Raw genomic sequence first — 10,560 nt, 5'->3', positions numbered from 1 at the left:
AAGCGTGCACGACTTCGGTTGTACTGTCGATTGCAGTCGGTGGCCTATGTCTAGTCTCCACATTGAACTATCTGTTGGTCTTGGACCCGGGCCAGTCGTCGTGGAAAAAGTAGGGGTGAGAATAAGATTGATGCCATGCAGAACGGAAACGAGTGCTCGCTCTAACGTGCGAAATAACGAAACCTGTATAGAAGTTTCGTAAAAATATCGCCGCGGATAGTCCACCTTGGGAAACGACTTGGACAAGCAGGGATCCTAATGCAGATGGAAAAAATAATAAATTAATTCGCACGTGCGTATACAGGGAATTGGAAAAAGCGAGGAAAAAAGAATATCGCGAAGGTAGTTTTCTCGACGATATTTTTCATTTCCTTTTTACACGAACCGCTACGTCAGACTGAAATATTGACCTGGAAAATGGATAAGTTCTATTGAAAGTGGCACTAGGCCAAAGGCAATAATCTTAAACGGACGGTGCCATCTTGTGTTAATACGTAGCATCTTTCTTTGCGATTGCACGTAAAACGCGTGAATAGTATCGGCCTACGACTATTTATTGAGCGAGGTTTATTTGCACAGCCGACGTTGCAACTTAAATTCATACGCACCGCCACTGTTCTCCAAACGGAAGTCGTACGGCCGCCGCAGCGTCGCGTCCATTTGTTTGAACTGGCGCGAATTACTCCGACTTTCCGCCCGCTAACTGTTACACGGCCAGGGGACGTGAAAACGGTTGAATGTCGCCAATCTTCCGTCCGACTGTCAGAATTCTGCCGCTTAACCGGCAAATTTCCGTCAGGTCGTCACGTGAACCGCCAATCTGTCAACGCCAGACAAAATGTACAAGATTATATCATTACAAAATAACGAATGCTGAAAATAAAAAAAACATGACACGATAAATCGGTGCGAAATGTATACAACATAAATTACATTGGGACAGTTTCATTGATTCGTTGGTATCCAGTTAATTACCAAGATGAATCCTGCAAAAAGTAAACAGCAGAAAATGACAGTACAGTAAAAAATGTATGCATCATAAATTGTGGTATAACATAAATTCTAGTATTAAAGAAGTACAAAAAATGAATAAATAGAAGACATCGAAATTAATTTTTCAAGTAAGGAACACTTGAACAGAAATATTAAAGCGAAAGAAATGCCAGGTATCGCAACGAGAAATCTACAGTAAAACCAATCGTCGCGCACATCGCACCCTCGTCTCGCTAAGAATTAAAAGACATCGCTTAGAAATAAACAGACAACGTAACATGGACCAGTTTCTGACAACGTATAAAAAAGATTACACGTGGCCATCGACTAGAATCAAGCATACGGCAGATGCGCTAAGAAAAGAAGACACTTGCGGGTGCCGCGAGCGTCCGCGAGAAATAAAGCCTCTCGAACGTTGTGGGGATGACTACGATTGGAGCCGCACGGGTCCCATGGGGCGACTTCTCGACCCGAAACTGTATCCCGCGAAGACTGGACCACATCCAGAATCCGAAGCGACCAGATTCGATCAACCCAGCACGTACATGAGAAAAGTAAGTGGTTAACGATCCGATGGTAATTTAATTGCTACGTTGGGACGCTGGTTTCAGTTGGAAGAGAAATATCCTAATCTGTATGGAATTCTACAGAGCACCCCCATAGACGAGGTGATCAAACGCGTTGACGAGGATCGATTGAAAACGACGTACCAGTTGGACTATTCTGAAAGGGGTAAATCATTGGAGATTGTTAGAAAAGAGCTTCAAATGTTGGAATTAATCTCGTAGTATCTAACTTTGCTATGAAACCTCTGCTCCAAAATTTTATTTCCTTCGAAAGATATGCTGGTTTCTTTCATTTTTAAAGAATTTCGTAAATATTCCTGGATTTGCAGCAGCTGCACAAATGGAGGAGATAGCCGCGGGACCTTGTGCCCCGAAACAACGAGAAGAAGAATTAGACTGTCGAGTCTCGACTCCGTCTCGGCGAATAGCTAAACGGGACGAACGTGACAAAGATAAAAAGGAGACGAAGAGGAGGAAGTCGATCGAAGACGAATCACAGGAAACGCGGCTGCCTCCCTGGCGATCGGAATACCAAGATAGTATCAGCAGAGTAGGTCAGGCGATTATGAAACAGAAAATTCATCACAAAAAAACGGCCGCGCCACTTTGGGCGATGGCCATCTTCTAAGAATTAATTGTACCACTGACGAGCTCGTATCAAATAAATGCTGCTATCCAAAACGCACGATTACGCAACTTATTTTCTGCACATTTATTTCGATCTGTTACACAAACAGAGCTGCATACGAAATAGTTTCTAGAGAGGAAGAGGGATCCAGCGTTCTACCCTCGCCTCTTGACTCGCCTCAAGAGCAAAAGAATACAACGTCTGGTGTGACGAATAAATTGATGAGTTACCGGTTTAAAAATATCTGTGAGATAATCGGGAAGAAACAAAATGTTACTTTCAGAGTTTCTCAAAGGCGAGAACCTTGAAGTTGCCCGATAAAACTATCAGCCCGCTCGCAGCATGGAAGACAAACAAATTACGTAGAGCTAAAGCAAACAAATAGTGCGTCAAATTATACGTAATAATGCACAAAACGCTGTACACCTATCGGGAACGTGTTTCACGGGATAAATTAAAATGACAAGCTTGCCTACGAGTCGTGCTCATGGCAAAGTGTTCGACGAGTAATCTCTGTTAACCTAGATCAGCTTTACTTCGACAAATCGTAAATCCACGCGACATTTACTGGTTCTTTGATCGAAGGTGGCCAGCAAGAACGATGGATAATCATCGAAAAATCTTGTCACAGGCAGCGACCGTGACGGGGAAGAATTGGGCCAGAGAAATGTGCCCTGATTCGCCGCGATACTCTAATTTGGACGCTTATCATCACGATTGCGCCAGCGAGCACGAGATCAGATATCCAGAGGGGAGAACCTCCCAGGAAACTGTCGTCGAGATCGAGGAGGCAGACGTTAATAAGAATAACGTACGATTAGACGCTGTTTATTTCAGTATCGTAGTTATGACGTGGATACGCGATATATTGCAAGTGCCAAAAATGAAATTTTTGGAAGTGCACAGACAAGTGGTTTTCCCTTCTGACGATGTAGACCAGTGGTTCCCAACTGATATCCCACTGAGCATCGATGTTCCGTAACCGTTTCACAAGTGCTCCGCGGATGTAGTCGGAAATCGGAAGTGTACGACCGTATTCGAACTGATTATCGAAAAATTAAAATTACACGCGAATGCAAAAATTAATCTTGCGTTAAGAAACAGAATTCTGTATTTAAACAGTGAAAGAATTCTATCCTTGTCCTTAAAGAAAAGATTGGGAACCACTGATATGGACGATCTTAATACACTGTCTATATATAATATTTACCAGAACTAGAGAATATAATTGGATTTCTACGACTTTATTGCTATTGTCTCGAAAATGCAGAACATTGTACAACTTAACAGCGTCTTGTTCAAACTCTTCATCGCGACAGAATTTTTTCGCAACGATTTTCGAAGAGCAGTTAAGGGTTGATCAATAAATTGTTATTCGTGTGTTTTCTGCAGTCGTACAATTATCCGGACGAACCAGTTTACCCGGAAGTCTTCCCAAGCCACAACAGCGCCACTCAACGCGACAAATACCCACGATTCAATGATTACTCGGAGCATGGCATGACAGAAGCAGTGACGGCGTTGCAAAAATTGCAAAGGTTGAAGGAGCTGCAGATGAAACGGGACTTAACCGAGAGATACTACTCGCAGGAGATCAAACGACTGATCGGCGAATATTATTTCGGCCCGAGATTCGCCTCACCGTCGTTCAGATCCAACGGCGGATTGCAGAGTTCCAGTTTTCAACAGTCCTCGGGAGACAGATTGAGAAACGCATCCAAAGTATTATTAGAGTACTATTTAATACATTTTGCGTGTAAAGTATCATCAGATCTTTGGTCAGTGGCGAAACACTCGTCAAATTATAGCTTGATAAATCTTCGATCTCAATCTCAAACATATCTTGACCGAATAGCGGTCGAATCTTCGAAATTATAGTAATTTTTTCGCTAAAAAGAACACTTTTCAAAGAAGTTTCCGTGCGTACGATAACGAGAACTATTTTTAATGCGATCTTTATTAAAATATTAATACGACCACGCGTTTGAAATTCGACAAGAATCTGGAGCCGTGCGGCACAATGACGACAATCACACGGCTGGACTGTGGGTGTATCGAAAAGACGACCAGGCCAATTTTCACGACTGCACGGGGCCGCGTTCAAAGGAAGAATTGCAATCAATCCCAGAAGGAGATGTTTTTGAAGCTAACTCCGTCGAATCCCCAGGAACACTTGTTTTCATCGTTAGAGGAGCCACAGGATAGGTACCGCGGGAAAATGAAGAAACGACACCCCCTGGGCCCGCGTGTGTGCGGAAAAGTCCCTCCTGTCGAGGATCAGGAGTTCGAGGTGGAAAATGGAAAGAAGAACGACGAGCCGAAACAGGAAGTTACCGAGCACACTTCAAGGCCAGCGTCCCCGCATCGAAAATTCAGCGACACCACTGTGACTTCTTATTAAAATGCCAATTAATTTTCTGCTAAATATTATCTACTTTTCACGTGTAATTGACAACAATATATATTTCTCTGATGTGTTATATTGCGAATAAAATTATAAAATAAATTTGAACACCATGAAATTATCAAACAGCGTGAACAAACGTGAACTTGGAACAGAATCGTTTTCAACGAAGATTTTGTAATTAAATGGAAAAGTATGAATACATGTCGATAAATTACCAGTAAATTGTACTAATTAGACTTAAATTTACTTCTGGAAATTTCCTCCCGGATCGAAGGATGAACGATTTTAGGCCAACCACCGATTCCGTAATCGTGCACATCGGCATCACGTTTTTAAACGCCGTACTGCATTACGCGCTTTATAGAGCTGTTGTTGCCACGATCATGCTGCTGAAAAAAGCGATACTTTGGTTATTTTGGAAGGTGATAAAATTTCGTAGCGCCAGGAGCATCAACGAATCGACCCAGTCCTCTTTATCATGTAACACATAGCGGCTGGTTTCCGTCGAAAAATTCTTGGTAACTCGAGATATTGAAAAACTAAGATCGCTACAACACAATACGAGATTTGTATAAAACGTTAACCTGACACTTCCACGGAATACATTCTCCACAGAAACCTATGTAAATTTTGGTGACACTTTCCTCTAACTCGCTTCTCGCTGCAACAAATTACTGGTACACGATGAGTACTGCGTTGCAAAATTTCGTCACGATCACTCATCATGATTTTAATTGGCCGTACCCGGTGCCTCTTGTTGCGAAACCGGCGCAACCACCGATGAGCACGGGAATCCGATTGTACACCCCCAGAATCGACCCTGAGGACTGTCCTTGCGACGAGCACGGCCATCAAAGTAACAAAAATAGGTAAAAATAGGAGAAAGTAAATTGTATCGTGTACATCTACTAACGAGGGCATCATGTACATCGTCAAATTAGTATCTGCACGCGTGTTAAAAAACAAATACACGAATTATAACGAGGCTTGGAATACCTGTGTGTTTATGAGAAATTTAAATGTACGAGTGGTACAGAAGGGGCGTGGGTAATTAAAAAATATACAAATTATACGAAACTTTGCTTAGGTATAAGTATCTGGCCGACAAAGAACGAGAGTTTTTGGATCAACTGAGCAAAGTGAACCGTGAAATGACCAATCTCGCGACAGCTATGCTAGACAGCGACTGCGAGCCAATGGACGAGACGATGAAGAGTATTTATAAAACGGATTACGCGAAGAGAGGTACGAAACGGCATTGAGGGGACGCTAGTTCATCCAAATAACTCGCTCGAATGAATTTAGGATTGCCCATCAAAGAGTATAGGCAGTTAAAGGCTGCGGTCGACTCGCCGTATTGTTCTCCATTTCCGCCGGAGTTCACTGAATTGAAGGACGGTTACAGAGATCCTACGAGATTCCGATTCACTGCCATCGAGAGACCGCATATCCAACCAGCCAAACCAATCAGTTTGCTCGGAGGTATGGAATCTTTCTGAATATCCTAATTGAACGGCTGGATGGTAAAGTAATAGCATAGCGTCCGCCATTTTGGAGAACGTAAAACCTTGTATCGAAGAAGTTAGCGTCACAGACAATTAGTAATAAGTGGTTACGACTCGCGTGTCATAAACATCTCGACGAGCAAAGAAAAGGATAAGAGAAGAAGAAACATTTTTTTTTCGTCCTCGAATGAAACGCAATTCGTTTTAAGGAGGAAAGTTCTATAAACGAATATTTATAGAGTGTGAGTTAAAAATTCGAAAATTTCGCAATGTATCTCGAAATATAGAATAGATGAGTCAGGGGAAAGATATACGAGTATTCTGAATGAAATTATACGCATGAAGAAATAATATAATGTTGTGGGAATGTATTTGTAGTTCCAGAAAGTTTTAGCTTGTGGGAAACACCTTTCACCGGTCGTTCCGAATATATGGATACCATCAGCAAAATGGGTCTGAGCAACATGAGAAATCGACAACAATATTTGGAACCGCTACCTTCGTCACGAAGAAGATTAGGGGACTGCGCACTGTAATCCTGATCCATTGTCAAGGGAATTTCAGTTATTAATTAATCAATTTCTAAAAAGGGATTAACTGTTGTTCGAATAAAGAAAAATAAAGTTAAACAAATAGTTTCGTTCACTTTTCTCACGTATTTAAATTAAAAAAAAAAAAAGAAAGATGGTCCATAAGAAGAAAAGACGCTTGATTGCTATCTCTTATCAGTTTCATAACCAATTAAGACTGCGGCAACAAAATTATCTGTACGCGTCGTAATCGTTTAGGCCAACTTCTTTAAAACCTCCTGTACGCGCCGGAAAGCGCTTAATAATGCCGAGTTCCTGCGAATTTTTTGCCACAGAATACACTCACAGTTATAGAAAGCACAAGCTAAAACCAACAGAGATGTAACGAAAAACAGATTCTACTAGAATTATAAAGAAATCGTAATGCATCATTTAGGATATCGAGTTACATCTTTTTACAGAATCGTACAAAAAGATTATTTCGAAGATCGTATAGAGGAAGGAGAAATTGACCCTCGCACAGCGTCGATTCCCACTCGACTGGACAAAGCTGCGGAACAATTGATTCGCAAGCATACCTTGGATAACCTGCGATCTGTTTATCAGATCCACTACAAACATCCTTGTAAGTTATAACTCGTAAAAGAAAGGAGGGTATACAAGGATGAGTTTATTTAAAAGTCTGTGCGCGGTGAAGTATAGGGGACCTGCGCCATGAAGAAAAAGAGACTGTGGAAAAAGACTTGCAGAGCGAACTAGTGGCATACATTCGTGATTTATATTTTAATCCACACGATGAAAAAATACTTGCTCCCCCAATGACAACGAAAAGAAGTAAGCAAAAGTATTTCTTAATGATTTTATAATCTCTGATACTTTTCAACGATTTCAACAATATAATATAATAAAGTAGTTTTAAAAACTCAACTATTTAGAGATCTATCAGTTATACTATTATAGGATAAAGAATTGGAAATTAATTTTTCATTAAAATCCATTTGAATCTATTCAGTCAATGGCTACATGAGACCTAAACAACTACACGGAAGCCTTTCAATGTACCAAGACAGTATTTGTCGCACAGGAGCAACGATAATAATACAAGACCATGAAAAGAAAAACGCCAGTAAAAATAATACCCTTGAATCGAAAATTAAAAAACATAGCCTGTGTATAGATATAGATTATGAAAATTAAATGAAGCAATCTTTCTATCTATTTAATTGTACATATATGATTTACTGTATGTATGTATTGTCTTGCGTCGCGTGATATCACTTCCATAGTCATCTATATTTCGCGCTTTAGAGGTAAGAGAGAGAAAGATATATAAGAAAACTATAAGAAAGAGTGAGATACATGTTACCTACTCTACTCAACAATCCCTGGCGCTATCTGTGTAAAAAGTGCTCAAACTGGTCGCAAACAATTATCGACAGGGAAGTTAACTACTGAAAACTACTAGAGCCATCTCTCCAGAAAGTCCTGAAACTAATTCCCGATCAGTTTCAGCAGTTTTCCAAGAGATAGTGTTAATAGTTCTTCAGTAGTTATCAATAGTCCCTATTTTACCCTGGAACTCGCAAACAGGTGGAGTAATAAAAGTTAGAGAGTTAGCTAGAGAATATCTATATATGATATATATTATATGAATGTATAGTATAACTTTTGTTATAATTAAAGTCCTGACACACCCCGCGAATTAGTGTTGCGAATTATAAAGAGTGCCACAATATGGCTGTTATTGCGATTAATTTTGCTAATTTTTGTTTCAATAAATTATTATTATTATTTCATATAGCATCATATAGTGACACGATATAATTAAAAATTATATAGTAAATAATTAGAAGCCATAGGTTAGTTTTATCCAAAATGATTTAGAATAAAACTTTGTAAACCTAATTGTAGTAGATCAATTTTTCTAAAGTTTGCGAATTAACGAAATCAATTATCTTGCTATAGCAGCAACTTATGTAGCAAATAGTCGAAGTTAATGGCTACCATAGGTTTGTTTGGTTTCAATTGACCTAAATAGCATCTTCAGTAACACGGTTTGCAACGATAAGGCGAGTTAATAATGGAGAGTATATTTAGTTAAGTTATTGTAAGTTTTTTATTTTCATAATTGTAATTATTCTGAACGATTACAATTTTAAGCAATACAACTTAAAAACTTGCAAAACTATATCTGGGGAACTTGTATAGGGATTTGAGGTCAGAATTATGAAGTGGATGATATTGGTTGTTACTTCAAATATATTTGTTTCGAATTTATTCAGTAAACGAATCGTGTAAATAGAACCGCAACCATGATTAACAATGATCATGTATAGTTAATAGTACGTGTGTAGTGATTAACGTTCTCGTTTGTAATATACTTCTTTTCACAGTTCTTAGTGTAAGGTTGTTTTCTTCCTTTTTTTTTCCTTTTATATAATTAGTATAATATAATGTAATGTGTAACAATACACGTTATACCTTTCACAAGCACAAGCTCGAACGTACCTTATCTTAAGGGATATGTTACTATTGCTAAAAATCAATAATTTTAAATGTAGACAAATTTCCATGTACGTCTTTCATCCCTCCTCGAATCTATACTTTTAAATAGACATGTAACATCGAGATCACAAAACAAAGGAGTAAAAGTACACACACACGATCGAATCGAACTATTTAATGATATACAGATAATTTGATCTTACGGTTCTTTTAGAAACAAATAGTTGCAGACTGACTCAATTAAAATTACTGGCGGAAATCTTTTAAAATCGTATTGTTCGCGTGTAAATGTTACTCTTTTAAATTATAAAATGATACAAATTGACAAAATAGAAAATAAATGAAGGGCTATGTCTTGAAACTTCAAATTGTTTCTCTTTTTTTTTAACGGAGCTTCTCTTATAACATTGAATAAAATAATTATTATTGAAACTTATAAGTATCCGTCGTGTATCAATATTTCACGCAGTTATTTTAAACGATCCAGTCTGTACTGCAGTGTATAAACGTTTTAACAATTCCCTTAAGTCCATTTAAGTAGAACAGTGTCAGCGACTTGCACGAATACTTTTGCGATCGTTTTAAGCTTGCACGGTTTTGATTCTCTTTCAACCTGACGATGGTACGCACGAGCATAATCCGAAATATAATTAGGAAGGGCTTGGCAAGGATTGTTTTTTAAAAAGTTTTCACCTTAATCAATAAGATACAAAGATTAATGCATATACAGGGTGAGGTGAATGTGCCCTTATTATATCACAGAGAGGCGTAACAAAAATATAAAACAATTTAAACTTTATAGTATTTTCGTATGAATCATACACTCATGCAACGGCTACGCGCTGCGATTCGTCCCACAACCTCGATTACAAATATTAATTTCGAGGCATGCAAACAATTCTCGCAAATCGCAATTAATCAGCTGAAACTTAGACACAAGTTTATACATATACGATTAAGCGAGCGAAATAAGCATAAAGAGGAAAGAAAATATAAGCGACATTGTTTAATTACAATAAGATTGATGTATCTCCATAACATTAGAGTAAGATAAAGAATCATCGTTTTAAAAAAAGATGCAGTGCATTTTAAAATCAAACTTTTCACGACTATTAGTATCATTTTATTGCACATTCGATGCATGTTAGGTATCAACTGTATCGTTTGTGGTACGAATCGCATTGGCATTATTATTGTCATCATCACTCTTTTATCCTTTTTCGCCTGCCACTTGTGTCACCGTTCTTACCTTTCGCGCCATTCTTTCTTCGCATGCTGTGCGTTCTCTCATTTGTTCACTCTCTCTCTAGCTCTCTCTCTCTCTCTCTCTCTCTCTCTCTCTCTCTCTCTCTCACTCGCGCTCCTCTTCAACATCTCGCGTACCCCTATCGCACCCTCTCTCGTTCTCTCTTCTAAGTAGTCTCTC

General features: G+C 38.9%; 4 protein-coding genes across 5 annotated transcripts; all 4 read left to right on the top strand.

The window, feature by feature from the left end:
* Positions 1–1,242: 1,242 nt before the first annotated feature.
* LOC143428816 (uncharacterized) lies at positions 1,243–2,232 on the top strand. Of its 2 annotated transcripts, none has more exons than XM_076903960.1 (3): positions 1,243–1,547; positions 1,644–1,725; positions 1,889–2,232. In XM_076903960.1, exons 1-3 carry the CDS (start codon positions 1,272–1,274, stop codon positions 2,185–2,187), a joined length of 657 nt encoding a protein of 218 aa, XP_076760075.1. In that variant the 5' UTR covers positions 1,243–1,271; the 3' UTR covers positions 2,188–2,232. The 2 variants fall into 2 exon arrangements, with proteins under 2 accessions (XP_076760075.1, XP_076760074.1); XM_076903959.1 differs by having other exon boundaries at positions 1,605–1,725.
* A 389-nt stretch (positions 2,233–2,621) lies between these two features.
* LOC143428815 (uncharacterized) lies at positions 2,622–4,600 on the top strand. The gene is made up of 3 exons (XM_076903958.1): positions 2,622–2,998; positions 3,580–3,909; positions 4,187–4,600. The coding sequence occupies exons 1-3, from the start codon at positions 2,789–2,791 to the stop codon at positions 4,586–4,588; spliced, it is 942 nt and encodes a 313-aa protein (XP_076760073.1). The 5' UTR covers positions 2,622–2,788; the 3' UTR covers positions 4,589–4,600.
* Positions 4,601–5,208: 608 nt separating this feature from the next.
* Positions 5,209–6,702, top strand: LOC143428817 (uncharacterized). Its single transcript, XM_076903961.1, has 4 exons — positions 5,209–5,463; positions 5,682–5,839; positions 5,900–6,076; positions 6,478–6,702. The coding sequence occupies exons 1-4, from the start codon at positions 5,279–5,281 to the stop codon at positions 6,633–6,635; spliced, it is 678 nt and encodes a 225-aa protein (XP_076760076.1). The 5' UTR covers positions 5,209–5,278; the 3' UTR covers positions 6,636–6,702.
* A 231-nt stretch (positions 6,703–6,933) lies between these two features.
* On the top strand, positions 6,934–7,594 carry LOC143428917 (uncharacterized). The gene is made up of 4 exons (XM_076904193.1): positions 6,934–7,010; positions 7,091–7,254; positions 7,332–7,463; positions 7,590–7,594. The coding sequence occupies exons 1-4, from the start codon at positions 6,934–6,936 to the stop codon at positions 7,592–7,594; spliced, it is 378 nt and encodes a 125-aa protein (XP_076760308.1).
* The last annotated feature ends 2,966 nt before the right edge of the window (positions 7,595–10,560 follow it).

Source organism: Xylocopa sonorina, chromosome 11 (genome assembly GCF_050948175.1).
Source record: "Xylocopa sonorina isolate GNS202 chromosome 11, iyXylSono1_principal, whole genome shotgun sequence".
Classification (NCBI taxonomy): Eukaryota; Metazoa; Arthropoda; class Insecta; order Hymenoptera; family Apidae; genus Xylocopa; species Xylocopa sonorina.
This window is presented reverse-complemented; position numbering and strand designations above follow the sequence as displayed.

Excerpts from the sequence above, each read along its gene's own strand:
- LOC143428816 (XM_076903959.1), top strand. The coding sequence starts at position 1,272 with ATGGACCAGTTTCTGACAACGTATAAAAAAGATTACACGTGGCCATCG. Across the intron at positions 1,548-1,604 it reads CCAGCACGTACATGAGAAAA|TTGGAAGAGAAATATCCTAA; the intron begins GTAAGTGGTTAA and ends CGCTGGTTTCAG. Across the intron at positions 1,726-1,888 it reads GTTGGACTATTCTGAAAGGG|CAGCTGCACAAATGGAGGAG; the intron begins GTAAATCATTGG and ends CTGGATTTGCAG.
- LOC143428815 (XM_076903958.1), top strand. The coding sequence starts at position 2,789 with ATGGATAATCATCGAAAAATCTTGTCACAGGCAGCGACCGTGACGGGG. Across the intron at positions 2,999-3,579 it reads CAGACGTTAATAAGAATAAC|TCGTACAATTATCCGGACGA; the intron begins GTACGATTAGAC and ends TGTTTTCTGCAG. Across the intron at positions 3,910-4,186 it reads GATTGAGAAACGCATCCAAA|AATCTGGAGCCGTGCGGCAC; the intron begins GTATTATTAGAG and ends AAATTCGACAAG.
- LOC143428917 (XM_076904193.1), top strand. The coding sequence starts at position 6,934 with ATGCCGAGTTCCTGCGAATTTTTTGCCACAGAATACACTCACAGTTAT. Across the intron at positions 7,011-7,090 it reads AAGCTAAAACCAACAGAGAT|AATCGTACAAAAAGATTATT; the intron begins GTAACGAAAAAC and ends ATCTTTTTACAG. Across the intron at positions 7,255-7,331 it reads GATCCACTACAAACATCCTT|GGGACCTGCGCCATGAAGAA; the intron begins GTAAGTTATAAC and ends GGTGAAGTATAG.
- LOC143428817 (XM_076903961.1), top strand. The coding sequence starts at position 5,279 with ATGAGTACTGCGTTGCAAAATTTCGTCACGATCACTCATCATGATTTT. Across the intron at positions 5,464-5,681 it reads CATCAAAGTAACAAAAATAG|GTATAAGTATCTGGCCGACA; the intron begins GTAAAAATAGGA and ends AACTTTGCTTAG. Across the intron at positions 6,077-6,477 it reads ACCAATCAGTTTGCTCGGAG|TTCCAGAAAGTTTTAGCTTG; the intron begins GTATGGAATCTT and ends ATGTATTTGTAG.